Consider the following 14,626-nt stretch of genomic DNA (forward strand, 5'->3'; position numbering starts at 1 on the left):
AGTCTCTTTTAAGCTCTTTTTTGCTCTCCACCAGTTCCCGTGAAAACCCCCTGGCTCTTCAGCTGCTTAATGCTTCACTGTGTTTGCCAGCTAGTGGCTAACTTTGTCTGCGGCGTGCGGTGGGTTTATCAGAGCTATTTCTGCTGAAAACAGCTGCCTGCTGGGGCTGGAGATGAGGTTGATGAGGGCGGTGAGATTGGGCCAAACGTTTAATGTGTCCTAAAAAAACCAAAACAACGAGCTAAAAGAAGCTAAAAAGCTGCAGCTGCAGAGTTCTCTGTGGGTTCGTCACAGCAAGTGACCTTTTTTACGTTGTAGTTATTCATTCACTGTATAAAAATACTGGAGCATGGGGGTTGGTTCTTGAAAACTGATCAAATATTCTAAACTTACTAGCTTTTTCTGGAACTTTCGTCCATATACCACTGCCCATATGTGACTACCTGTCGTCACGTGACCAACAGTCCGTGATGAAGTTACAGACTGACAACGGAATAAGGTGCATTCACTGAAGAAGCACATGGCGTACGGTCAAAAAGCTTGGGATAAAGCGAGTTAGTGAACACTGATATAAGTATCTTATCACAGAATAAGATTATCGATAGGAGTATAACGAGGATTGTCAACACATTTCCCATGCCAAAAGGCCAAACTAATCGCATTGTTCTTCATATTAAATTTTACTGGATGATGACAAACCTCAAAACAGTTGTAAACACGAGCTGCAGCAGCTGTAACTTCAGGCTCTGGTATGTTCTATGCATCGTTCGCAGGCAGGTACTGTGGTCCCAGGGCGTCCTGCCCCAAACATAGTTCAAAAGTTTAAACTAGGGCAGGATCTGTGGTCAGGACACTTTAAGCAATTTACGGGCTTATGGAGCCATAATCCTTTGTGTGTAACTGATTTAATGAACAAAGTAAAAACAGAGGGTTGATCTTCTAATCCCTCAAATACTACAAGCTACTTGAAATACTAGTGTACTCTGTTTCCTTCCCTTGATGTTAATCAGGACTGTAAATCCACAGATTTTAAGATTCTGACTTATCAATCTTTCGGAGCAGGATAAAACAAAACCAAACTGTTCGAGGAGGATCTGTGATTTATCATGCTGCATACTTTTAGATGGAATCTCTGTTAAGTGGTGTGTGGGTTGGTGTGTGAGTGTGGATGTGCAGAATTCTCTGGCATGTGAAAGAGATTGAGTTTCATAAGGAGATCTGGTCGTTAATTCGCCTGTTTATCTTGATGCAGAGCTCTGCACTAAATTTGAGTTTAATATATGGTTCTCTCAGACACGTTTTATCTTTCCAGACTTTTCCGTCCACCTCCTGTTTTTCTCTGCAGCGTCGCCTCCCTCTCCTCCCACCTCCCCTCACCACAACATATGCACTCATCCTCTTCTTCGCCGCATACTTTCCTTTCAAAAAACACCCTATTCCGCTGGTTATCAGTCTAATGCATCATCACTCCTACGTCATGTTGACTAAGCTGAGGCTAATCCATGTTTATCTGTGCGTTCACCACTGCTACCCCCTATTAAAAGTTTTATAGGTGCTTCGAAGCAGTTTGTCATATTTACTTCTACAAAACAAGACATCACTTTGATTCAAGGCCGTACTTTGGACCAGGAGGAAGTGTTGATGCTCTGCAGCTGCTGCAGATGTAATGGACCAAGAAGAGCCGTGCCAGGTCTGGTTTCAGCCCGCACTGATGGTTTATGTTGGCCCCCGATCAGGTTCCAGAGTTCCCCTCTCAAACGTTTTCACAGTGCATTGGTTCGACTTCTCCCTCACTCAGCACAAATAGGTATTTGTTACAAAGTGTTACAGCCTGGAAAACATCGCTGTGGAAAACATTTTACGGTTTTATAGTTTTTTTTTTTCTGTAGTTTATTTGAAAAGGCTTCACTCCAGTCAGGTACTGGAACCCTTTAGTTAATCACAAGCTTGTAGTGCCACCTTGTGGTAGAACTCAATGGTTTGATTACAACTTTACACATGCCCGCAGGGGGGTGTGTTGCAAACATTAGCACACTATTTGTACACAATACATGGCCAAAGATATGTGGACACTTTTGTAAAATTTGGGGTCGGAGGTTGTTCTAATATGGTTTGGCCCCTTACCTACAATTAAAGGAAATCTCAGCTCTTTAACAGACACTCTCATTTTGCATGGTTCCGCCTAAATTGCAAAAAAATTTAGCATTTTTATTCTGTAGACCCTTGAATTACATTTGGACATACTCTTTTTAAAACATTGTATTACACTGTTGGACAGCCAGACTGTTTGCAAATCCCTGCAGCAGATTAAAGCCTATGTTTTTTACAATGACACGTTCAACCATCAGTAATGGGTGTAATGTTTCAGGTGTCCACATACCTTCGGCCATGTACTTCGCTTCACAATTTCGAGATTATGTTGCAACTCAATAGTTTGATTGTACTGACATCCAGGGAGAGATACATGGCAAACATGCAAATACATATACTAGTTATTACATAAAACTGAAAAAAAATTTGATAAAAATTAAAAAAAAAAAAAATACATAATCATAGTTGCTCCCACTATATTCAAAAAACACTTAAACATACTTTAAGTTCTAAGTTTGATTCCCTACCTTCCTTCTGGGCAGTCATTGGTTTTAATTCATTTTATCTCAATGTGCTCTAAAACAAACATGCAGAGACTTGAAACTTGCTTTAGATAAGTAACCCTTTTTTTTTTCTTTTTTTTTTTTAGCGAAAGTAAAATTACATTTGCACGGCAAATCAGCTGCAAGCAGGGACTGTCCAGCTCCAAGATGCTTGTGTGATGTCCAAACATTTCAGGGTGGGCTGCAACTCAGACCAAAACCTCACATTATCCTTTTCACAACACTCGACCTTTGCATATAGTTTTGTCTCCTTGGTTTGATTTTTTTCTGACCTTAGGGAAAAAAAAAAAAAAAAAATCACGAATGCAATGCTTTTGATCATGGCACCTGATTGTCAGATGCCTGAACATCAACGGAACCCCCTTCCATGAAAAGTCTTCCAAGAAAAGTCCCTTCTTGAAAAAATGCAACAAGTTTTTCATGGTAACGGATCACCTGCAGTGGCTCAATCCATTTTCTAGTCTCTGAAACTGTACACTGAAGCTCTGTATTTGCTGTTCTCAGCATGCATTCATTTGGTGATCTGCTGTTGAAATAAATCTAGCTGTCGTCCGGGCTAAATGTAGTTAAAGAGTGAACATTTCTAAGATATCTCAGTGATGTGTGCGAGTATTATTATGTGTATTTTGATAACATTTTAATGACCATATGTTTCAACGTGTAGTCCAATTGACTACACGTTGAATCATAGTCATTGAATTTATATCGAAACAATGTTAATACAGGATGTAGCCTGAGTTATTTGGTCTTACAGTACATGTAAATGTACAGTGTCTTGTTTCAGTGCGGTTTTACAGCTGGGGATGTCCCCCGCTGTCTGCTGTCAGGTGCCAAGGTCATCACAGTCATCCTCAGATGAAGGGTCTCAGCCAGTGCTCACTGGGGAGTAGATGGGGCCGTTGTCTTCATCACCTGTTGATCAGACAATAACAAAGACCAGCAAACGTTTTATAAATCTTACCTTTCCACAAGTGTTAACATCTGTTGAGGTAACATCTGTGTAGTGATATTTACTGTAACTCAGGTTTGTTGCTTGTCCAGAGTTGAGTTGATCATCGCCGTGGACAAGCCTCGAGGGATCAAAAGTACCGTTGACAGCAGACGACTGGCCCAGTCCTGGGTCTGTAATTTGGGAGGACACAGGTAGTTCATTTACTTTTTTGTAAGGTTACCTAAGTCTTTCTGAGCAAGTTTCACATCGGCTTGTACCTTTCATATCAAACTCAACAAGTGAACAACACATATACTGTGAGTAAACTGGGGGGGGGGGACAGCTAGCCTGTCTCCGTCCAGAGTCATCTGGACCAATGCATCTGTCGGCCTTAGCTTCTCATTTAGCGTGCCGACGCGATTGAGTGAATTCCACTGACCACGAGCGACGATGTAGCTGCTGGTTATGTTTTCATAGCATTCCCCAGACGAGGTGCTGGAGGTGTCGAATGAGTCCACCGAGATCTTCGACTCTCTGGCATACTGAGCATCTTGGGGGCTACCGTTATAGCTTGTGAAGGCTCCCCTCTCTTCATTTTTGGGTTCAGGGACTGAAAAACGACAATGACAAATATAATACTTTGAAATATAATATTAAAGGCTAGAAGAGTAATGTAAGAGCCTACTGAATTTCACAGGCATAGCAGGTGTATTACAAGGCATAGTCAAATTTCAGTCACAATCCTCCTCCTACACTCTTGCAGTGGTTAATATGTTCTAAACACTCGTCCCAGCTGGGACTAAAACTCTGTCAGTGTTTGATAATGTTATGTTAGCGGTGATTATTGGGAGCTGCAGGGTTGAGATCTGCAAAGTGTCTAACGTCTTTGTCTCCGTGACATTCTCTGCAAACTAGCAGTGACTCACCCTCCTCAAAGAGGCTGTCAAGACCCGAAGGCCTCATCAAAGCGTTCGTTTCAGTTCTGTACCGTTGAGAATCTGGATTCAAAATGATGCACAAAGTACAATATTTTAATCACAAGCCATCCTGCACACATTCACTGCAGAAAGCATCGGCAGATACTCACACAATCGCACACGACAGAGCAGATGCAACCGCAAAATGCAAAAACACAGCGAGAGAACATCTTAAGATGAAGGGAAATACAAATGGAGAGGAAATGAAAGAATATAGCTCACTCTTAAAAGTTGACAAAAGGACAGACGGATCATTGCTTGGATCATACTGCTCATAGTCTGTATCTACCGACGTGCTGTCAACACTACTAAGCTGGGTCCAAAGATACCTGGGATTGTGGGGGACTTTTTGAGACAAAAAAAAAAAAAAAAAAATTAAAATGACTTGATGAAACGACTAAAAGTTTTTCTGCAACGTTCTTACCACTGTGCATGTATATAAATACAAATACTGTATATGTAGGGTATAAAGAAAGAAAATGCAGGAGTACATAATATACTACAGTCTGCACACATGTAGTTTTTTATTTATTATATTCTTGGAAATGTTCAGCCACTGACCATCTGCCGGCATCTGGTTGGTGGTGACTTTGACGAGATTGACATTGCCTTCGTAGCTGTTGTGGTTATGTCCAGAGGGAGGCCGTGGTCTGGTGCGCATCTGCTGGAGTAGGACAGCTGTGGACATGTAAAACGGGATGTAAGTCATTAATGTCCACTGTGCGAAATGTTCAGCCCCAGGTGTGTGTTTGACTGTTTGGCAGAAAAGTCTGTTCGTGTTGTCTTGTCCAGGTCTGTCTGGAAAAAGACATTTTTATCTGGTTATACCAAAGAGATGGGATCTGACTAGATTTTTCAGACAGGACACATCAGATGGGGTCTATATGAATTATTATAATAATATATATAATAATATGAATTATTTCAGGAAAGTTGCCTCTTAAAAAAAAAATGAATTGAATTGAGTGAGTTGTGCTACCTGTTTTTCATGTACAAGTACTATGAGAACCTCTGCTCATGTATAGCACAATTAAATACATACAAATATCACAGCTACTAGTATTACCACCACAGTTACCAGAACTAAAACTTATTAAATGAGAAGAAAACTGTTTATACTGCTTTCACAGCTGAGATCTCAGCGATAAAAGCTCGACTTATCCTTAAGACAGACTGAGCAACAACTCAATTCAGATGTATTCTTTTAGTTCTGTTCGAATGCTTGTTGACAGCCCAGCATCACCGGGTCGCTATCCAGATAAAAGCGGTGAGGCCGGCGTGCGGCGAACCAACCGTGTCTTTTCCTGTAATGGCAGCAGAGCACAGTGTTTGTGATCAGGAAGACGATGAGCAGAAGAGACAGCGTGATGGTGCTGGTGAGCTCTGGGGACACAGAGAAGAGAGCTTCCACAGTGACTGCGGTTGTACCTGGTGGGATGGACAGTTCCAGAAAAAATAAAAAATAAAAATTTTTAAAAATCACACAAGTCTCATACTTTCCGCTGGTTCATCCTTCCCGTGACGTTTTAAGACATACTGAGAAATATTCTGTTGTCCTACTTTGCTCTTAAATAGGCCAAGGAATACTTAAAGTAACATTTATAAATACAATTCAATGTAAAAAAACAAAAGATAAAATCTTAAATGTTTACCAGTTGTCCAACTGGTTGTTACAGTTGCATCAGCTGTGGTGGCTGTAAGAAACCCGAGGGAACCTGCAGGACAAAAATATTGTTTTTTTCTTTTTTGTGTGTGTGTGTGCGTGTGTTTCAAATAGTTTAGATGGAAGCTGACAAATAAAGAGAGGAAAAAAATACAGAGTCACAGTCTCGACATTAAATTCATATTTCTACTAGAACAAAATGTACACGCCGAACAGCAAACATTACGGGAAGACTAATCTTGGGAATAAAATGTTGTAATTTAAATCTTTGTTGTTTTTTTTTTGTTAAAGAAAACTGTCTAAACAGGAAGGATAATCATGACTCCAATGTAAAACTTTAAAGGGAGGTACCACTGGTAGATAAGTGTTTTAGAAAGCTCTTTCCTCATTATTATTCAGGACCCAAATACCAAGGATTTTAAATCATAACCTTTTTTTGTTATTAGCTTAAGGAAGGCCAAAAATATCTAAACCAAATGTAAACAAAAGTGTTTACATTTGTCAGTGAAAGTTTTCACCTAATTCAGTTTGAGTATCTAAAAGTATCTACAGGGACAGAGACAGAGTTACCTGTCCAATTATTTAGCTATGATCAATTACCTGAAACAAATACCTGTATTAAATGAATAAAACACCTGTTTATAGCTACATTTGTATATTTTATGAAATTATAGAAGTAAAATATGATACATTTACCATTTCAGCCAAACCTGGCAGTTTCACGTGCGCTGTTCCCCCTGTTTTACTGTGTCTAAACCAGATCCTCGGATTGTGTCGCTTTATGAGAGGCCAGTTCAACCCTAACCCCCTTGTCGTTGGACGAAACGTACTTCATAAACAGACACAAAAGCCGTGTCCCTCACCATTACAGATGACACCAGATGCTTTTGAGTCACTGCACAGGTGTGTTTTGTTTATGAACTCCGTGCACTGCCACAGATTCCGCTCCGTCTGGCCGCATTCATAGAACCACAGCGTCCCTTTGTTATGGCTGAGAGGAGGGAGAAACTGGGTGAATTTCTGCGGATTGGTACCACACTGCAGCATGGAGCACACCATGGCGGCCATCTCTTTATTCCAGCAGTTATCGCACACCGTACCCCAGCTCCCATTACGGTGGACCTCCAGTTTACCAGAGCAGCGGTCCAGGCCTCCAGTCAATCTGATTGCTTTCATCTCTGCGCAGAGACAGACAGAAAACACAAACTGTGAAACTACTAGAGGAAAATAAAATCAAGATTTTCTGCAATAACTTGATGTCAAGTAAAATGATTCCCTTGTGAGCCACAAAGAGGTTTTGGATTTAACCGCTTACTTATGATATTACCATTGAGGACACCAAACTCACGTCCTTGAGTTTTTTTCTATGGGGCTTTTATCAACCAGTTTATAATTATAACCTACACATTGCATTTTGGCCAGCCAAAATGAATAGATAAAACTAGAATTTGGTAATCAACCAGCAAAGTTTTATACCTGGATTGGTGAACACTGGCAGGACTTGGACTCGGTCCATCACTGTGTTGCTCTCAACAACAATTGGACGGATGCCTGAAAATGTTTTACAGACATTCATGGTCCCCAGAGGACGAACCCTACTGACTTGGGTGATCCCCTGACTTTTCCTCTATCGCTAGCACGAGGTTTGTAGTTTTGAATGAAATGTTTCAACCAATATTGGATGGATTCCCTTGACATTTGGTTCAGACATACACATCCCCATCTGGATAAATTTGAATCACTTTGGTGATCCCCCGACTTTAACTTTAATTAAACGCCATCGTCAGCTCAGATTTTATTTTTCTCTGTACTTTGGTTTATGACCAAATACCAACAAAACTAATGACATTCCCATCAGCCTCAGCTGTACTTTGTGTTTAGTGCCAATTAGCAAACGTAAGCGTGCTAACTGGCTACAGTAACATGGTCAACATGGAAAACATTAGCATGCTAACATTGTCACTGTGAACATGTTAGCGTGGAGACATTACCATTTAGCTTAAAGCACCACTGTGCCTAAGTACAGCCCCACAGCACCGCTAACATGACTGTAGACTCTTTGTCTTGTTATGCTTTGTACTTTTTGTCACCCCAAACGAACAAATATGCTGTAAGAATAAAGCTTTTTTTCTTTTTCTGACAGGTCCCAGCTCAACGTCCACTTATTATCTTCTCAGGAGCTTTTAACCGCTCCAGAAAGCTAGTAAGCGGAATCAAGACTGAACTTTAAAGCTGAACTTTTCCTACGGTATTTTGTTATTTTTTAATCGTGTTTCAGATCAGTGCTTTTCTGTTTTTTTCTGTATGTATAATGTTTTTTGTTTTTTTTTGTTTTTGTTTTTTACTAGACTGTGACCTGAGCATATGACACCAGCATCCTCTTTGTGTCCACAGTCGGGCTCCTCCTGTGTGGCCGGACAGGCCCACAGGTTCTCCTCTGTGCCCGTGCAGTTTAGCTCGTCCAAGTAGATGGGTCCTCTGCCCGGGGGAAAGGAGCCACCCTGTCCCATCACACTGAGGGCGTAACCACAGCCGAGCTGGGCGCACGCCACGTCGGCATCCCGCAGGTCCCACTGGTCGTCACACACTGTGCCCCATCTGCTATTTCTCCACAGCTCCACCCTTCCAGCGCAGCGGTCTGGCCCTCCCGCCAGCCGCACAGCCTGGTGGCCTGAGGAAACATTATCATCCAGTCAACTTACTGCATGCCACTGTTTATGAAGGGCAGACTGTGATACAGTTATCGATATCCACTTATTAGGTGATATTTAATTGGACAATAAAAAAGAGACATTAAATACCTTCCATAATGAGTAATTATATCCAGCTATTATGAGCCTGCACGGCTCATTAGGAGCCTGAAAGGACTTTGTAAATCACCATTTATAAAACTTATAAAAGATAAGTTGAATCTCAAGTAAATTAAAAATAAAAGGAAAATAAAATTTTATCAGTTTGAATTTCGATCCTCTCACTGCTCCTACATTTTTTTATTACTGCCCAGGGGCCACAGACTTTAAAGGGGGCCCAAAGATTCCAGGTTCCCCGTTTGGCAATTTCTTTGTGGTAATTTGATAAAGTGAAGATTTATGTTGTATGCACAACTAAAGCTGCATTATAACCTGATTATAAAGGTCCCGTTTTGTAGATGGACCTTAGTCAAAACATAATTTTAGGGGAACATTTTTACATACGTGTTCCTTAAATTTCTGTTTGCACTCATTTATTACAGCTCCTTCAATCAGTTTACTGCCAGGCCAGCCATTACACTAGCTGTCTGAGGCTGTCGAGGTTCCTTAATCTTTTTTCTTTGACTCTTGTGGACTTCATGTGTATGTTTGTACTTCCGTTGGAGACTTAATGTTCTTTCAACAGTTGGTACTTTGCTTCTTCCCACCACGAAGGACAGTGTAGCTAAACAGACAACTAGCCTATGCTCATCCTGTCTGAATCCAGTTTTGTTGTTACTGTGATGATTCATTTTTACAGTATCTCTGATCCGACTCCCGTTTGTGACATCGCATCTTTTTTTTCTGATTTCCGATCACTTTCATTGAATTTGGTTTCGAGTTACTGTTTCACATTTGCTTCCAGTAAACACCTAAAAGTCTTCAGCGTTAATTGGAAGTGTTATTCACTCGCTGCACGTTGGTGCACCTACACGCCTAGTGTGGGCAGAGAAACTGAAAATCAGTTAATAATTGCTTTACAACCATTTGAAGCCTATTTTGGTCCTCTAGAGCTGCCCTGAGTCTAAGTAGAAATGATGGATTTATAGTTATTTTATATTTTACTTGCAGATGGCTCATAGACCATCCTATCCCTTAACCTGACATCCCGTAGGTTAATCTGATTTACCAATACGGTGTCATGTTGTTTATAATGTGACAAATCAAAACCTATCAAGGGAGAAGTACTTCAAAGTTTATGCTCCGTTCACTGTAGCCGAGATAAAACGTTTCACAGTTTCTTCTCATTGCCACTTTGTGCTAACTTCACAAGTTCACTGTAAGGCTTTAAAAACGAGCTCATGTCATGTAAGCCTGCCACATGTTAGAGACCTTACCGCAAACTGCTCCAGCAATCACAGTGCATTTACTTCCAACACTCTGCGAACAGTTCTGCAAACGGCGATCTTTGTACAAACAGCCGTGAAAGCAAGTGGTGTTGGGAGGTGAGCCGATTTTATTCACTTGGTAGATGCCGCCGCAGCCAAGATCCTGACAGATCTGCTCGACCAACTCAACTGTGCGGTCGGATACGAGTGCCACCACATCGCTGCTCCTGTTCCCAGGCAGCCTGAGACTCCAGCTGCATTTACCAGCATGGCGGTGAACATAAGGGTCATCTGAGGACAGACAGAAGCAGAAGGAGGACATTTTTACATTCTGGCTCTCTAATTCTCTGGTCTGACTGAAGCCCTTCAAACATAAATGAGTGTTAAAATTGTTAACTGTATGTATGTTTTGAATTTGAGTTTACACAGCTGATGAGAAGCATATATTGTTAGTTCAATTATTTCATGTTCACTGTCCTTTGCTACAAGTTGTCACTTTGTCCAATATCAAACATATAGATAGATATACCAATATCAAACGCTTGCAATTAAAAGTCATTCTGAGTTTGTGTGTCTTGGACTTTCAGTTATTGATTCTGTGTGTTTGGTTATATCCTATATATTTCTTATTGTCCACCAATACCATGAAAAAAACAATGTGTTAGTCCATTGCATTCTGCTGGAGACGTAACTCTTATAAAATCAGGACACAAATATATAGTGTTTTTTTTTTGGAAAGGGCTCAGGAGTTTTCTAAAGCAGCTTCCAGCAAGCTTTACTCAAACAGGAGAAAAAACAGTATGTCTGTCGGGGACTATTTAAAAAGGCGGCTTAATACACATTTGATGCTCTCGTGAGATTTTACAGCACCAGCGTGCTTTATGTGGGATTGACTCAAACCAGAGCATCAACTTCCTTACAGTATGTCGATCGACGCACTGCATCAAACCCATCTAACCGGAGGCAGTGGTCACGTATTAGTCCCTCTGAGGAGTAACCGCTTGACCAGACATCAGACTTTTGTGCTTGGGCACGTGGGTCAGAGCACTGTCTGTGAAACATGAGCGCAGGCCGCATCTTCAATTAATCAGCCTCCACGTCTAACACTTGCTTAGGGGAAAAGGCTTTTCCGTACGAATTTGACACAACTGTAAACTTTTTATTCAAAACTGGAGTTTCGAATGGAAAATAGCCCTACACACATTCAACCATGTAAAATTGAAGGTGTCAATTGCTTTAGTAAATAGTAGCATTAAACAGTTAATTAGGAGACAGTACCAGCTCCTACCACTTCCTTTAACTGACAACAATGATCAAACATCTTCCATAGGTAGTTTATAATTTTACATTTACAGTTTAATAACTATTCTGAAATTATAAAATGTAATAACCTTGTTTATGAGCTGATACTCTACCGTGGCAATGAGTGACTGAACCTGACTATTTCAAACACACTTTTCAGCATTTTCTGTATGTATTCACGTTGTAGCATTTTGTGAGTGTTTGTCCCTTTGTGTATTATAATTTATTATCTTAAAGTTTCTAGAATGTGATTTTCAGTTGCATTGCAAATTTAAAAATATTTTAGGCAGGCATGGTGGTTAATACACATTCTCCCCAGCACATGGTTCCGTCTTTACCGTTACCTCTACAAGAAAGGCCAACGTGCCAAAAAATATTTTACTGTATTTATACCCCCTTAACAGTGACACTTACCTTTATATCAATTATAATCTTCTGATTCACTGTGTAAAAATCAGTTTGAATGTAGCTTAATTCATTGCACTGTAACCATTGCAACTCTGGCAAATTACATTTCTACGATTCTGAATGTGAATGTATTGGACCGAGATTTTTCTGGGACAAAACTGTGTTGCTGAGGATGTAGTTAAGGGGCGAAGCCACACAGATACAAGCGGCAACAGTGGAGAGCCACACAGAGTCTGCGTGGGAGAGCTGCTCGGCAGTCTCACAGTTTGATATGCACCTGCAAAATTCACTAAGATGAGTTTGCTTAGCACGCCAGCCCACATCCTGTGACAATGAGAATGAAGAAGAATTTTCAAACAGCCCCTGCAATAAGTTTTTCTCCTGATTCTGGACAAAAGGTCTAGGAAAATAGTCTATGAAATTCTGGTATAACTGTGTGTTTATGTATATATGTATGTGTGAGACAGAGGAAGAGTGAGATTATCTTCTTTGATACATATTTGCACTGCAGAAAAATATCTAACTTACTGTTGAATTCCTCTTGCATTATTCCTTTTGTATTATTTCCCTCTGCTTTCATCTGGACATCAGTTTGGTTTGTTCGAGTGGATGAGTTTTGGAAAGCTGGAAAAAAGAGGGGAAAACGCTGATTACTTTCACCGACAGTCACAGTGTCAGCGTCAGGCCGATACAGGCTACTCGACCTGTACGGGCCTATAAAGGCTACTCACCAACACACCACATCAAACACATTTACCACAGGACCCTTGGAGGGAAACGACTTGGCCAAGTGTCAGGTTTTTGCGTTTGAACATGGTGATGGAGTGCAATGCTGGTGAAACATGATGAGAGATCACACCACCTGCCATGTGCAATCTTTCCACATTTTACACCCACATTTATTTTCTGCATGGAGGTACAGATATGACTTTCCTCTGTCTACCTTTTAAAACCAACTTTGTCTTCCCTGTGACCTTCTGACAGAACCTTAAGCACCCACACCAAAGGATTCAAATGATTCAAATGGATTCAAAGGTTTATTTGTCACAGTTGTGAAATGCAATTCGACATGCTCCTAAGGTTGTGCTAAAAGGCTAGTATGAAAAAAGAGAAATAAAGGATAAAAGTTCAAACACTATACTAGGAATAAATGTTTCAAAGATAAAATGTCTACAAATGTGCATGATCCACCTTTCATCCTCAACTCAGTTCTGCCTAATTCTCTATGTTTTCAACCATTCAATTCCCTTTAAAATTCACATTTTCTTCAGGGAGAAAATGTTTTCCAAATGAAAATGATGCACTTGTAAATTTAAAATCTACAAAAAGAATAATAAGAGCTGGTAGAACTGTACCACGGGATACTTTATTTTACGTAAAGAAGCTACTGAAGTATTTCTTCTAAAATACATTGCCAAATTTACAATACTATATGCCAGGGTTACGTTGTGCATCGAAACTAATTCTACTCTTCAGGTAACAGTATGTTACTTTATACATGTTAAACTTACTTTAATTAGGATGAATCATGTAAAAACAACAAACAAACTGTAAAATAGAGAAGCAAGTACCTGTACTTACAATATCACGTTACCGACAACAGCAACTTAATATCTTCTTTCGGTTGTTTAGGATTTCAATTCAAAATGTAATAACATAGTCAAACTGAATTCATGGTAAGTGAGAGCCACTAATTGTGTCAATACATTTGAAAAATAGTGTTAATTATAGGTAACTTCATGTAATCACAAAAATATATAATTGCCTCAGTTACCACCAATATCAATAAAACCACAGTTGAGGGTTTGTGAATAACTTTTACATAAAAGTTTTGTAAATGTATAAAACTGTTAACATTACCTTGACAAAGACAGCTCAGTTGGACGATTAAAATGTATTTCACCAGCTTCATGTTGTTCACGGAAAGAGTTAAGCTGCTTCTATCGTCTCTGCTCAAAGCTGAAAGTCGAACTGAGCCTGTCTGCACAAAGCGCGGCTTCCTCTTAGGTTCCCTCTATATTCAATTCGCATTTAACATAGGAAGTGAAGCCAGTGGCTTTGTCTCTGAGAAATGAATATCAATACTCAAACCCCATTCGTGATACAGAATCTTTACCCATTAAATGGCAGCAATAACTCATTCCATTAATTATTTTTTTTACATCAGCAGCATATTGTACTGATAATTTAACTTGTTTTGCCTTTAATCTGTTCTTTAAATTCAGATGTATAATATTGTCACCTTGGTAACTTTAGGACCAAAGACCCTTGTATTACATAAAATATAAAAATATGTAGAAACTGAACGTCTAAAAATATTCAGTAAATTGGTAACATAATTTATGCTGTGAAGCATTAGTGTTTTTAAATTGCTCCTTATAATTATCTTAAAATTACCATATTACTCAGTGCAATAGATTTTTGTTAGGTATGAATCCTATTTCATAAATTTAATTCAATCTAATGATGCTAAAAGGTTGGATTTGTTTGATTTTTTTTCATGTAAGGAAATAATATTATTAACATAACACATGATGTGGTGTTAACAGTCTTGTTAATCATATTAAATCTAAGATATAAGGTCTGCTTCACAGCACATCGACCAGGTGACCTACTTCTACCTTTAACCCGTCG

General features: G+C 39.8%; 1 protein-coding gene across 3 annotated transcripts; it reads right to left on the reverse strand.

Moving 5' to 3' along the window:
* Positions 1 to 2,973: 2,973 nt before the first annotated feature.
* Positions 2,974 to 13,946, reverse strand: LOC120786594 (T-cell differentiation antigen CD6-like). 3 transcript variants are annotated; one of them, XM_040122110.1, is made up of 13 exons: positions 13,853 to 13,946; positions 12,521 to 12,616; positions 10,292 to 10,573; positions 8,582 to 8,896; positions 7,089 to 7,403; positions 6,215 to 6,277; positions 5,856 to 5,990; positions 5,124 to 5,240; positions 4,785 to 4,907; positions 4,512 to 4,583; positions 4,025 to 4,195; positions 3,669 to 3,776; positions 2,974 to 3,566 (listed from the first exon to the last, which is right to left on the reverse strand). In XM_040122110.1, exons 1-13 carry the CDS (start codon positions 13,902 to 13,904, stop codon positions 3,520 to 3,522), a joined length of 1,896 nt encoding a protein of 631 aa, XP_039978044.1. In that variant the 5' UTR covers positions 13,905 to 13,946; the 3' UTR covers positions 2,974 to 3,519. The 3 variants fall into 3 exon arrangements, with proteins under 3 accessions (XP_039978044.1, XP_039978043.1, XP_039978045.1); XM_040122109.1 differs by having other exon boundaries at positions 2,974 to 3,776; XM_040122111.1 differs by lacking the exon at positions 4,785 to 4,907 and having other exon boundaries at positions 2,974 to 3,776.
* Between the last annotated feature and the right edge of the window lie 680 nt (positions 13,947 to 14,626).

Source organism: Xiphias gladius, chromosome 24 (genome assembly GCF_016859285.1).
Source record: "Xiphias gladius isolate SHS-SW01 ecotype Sanya breed wild chromosome 24, ASM1685928v1, whole genome shotgun sequence".
Classification (NCBI taxonomy): domain Eukaryota; kingdom Metazoa; phylum Chordata; class Actinopteri; order Istiophoriformes; family Xiphiidae; genus Xiphias; species Xiphias gladius.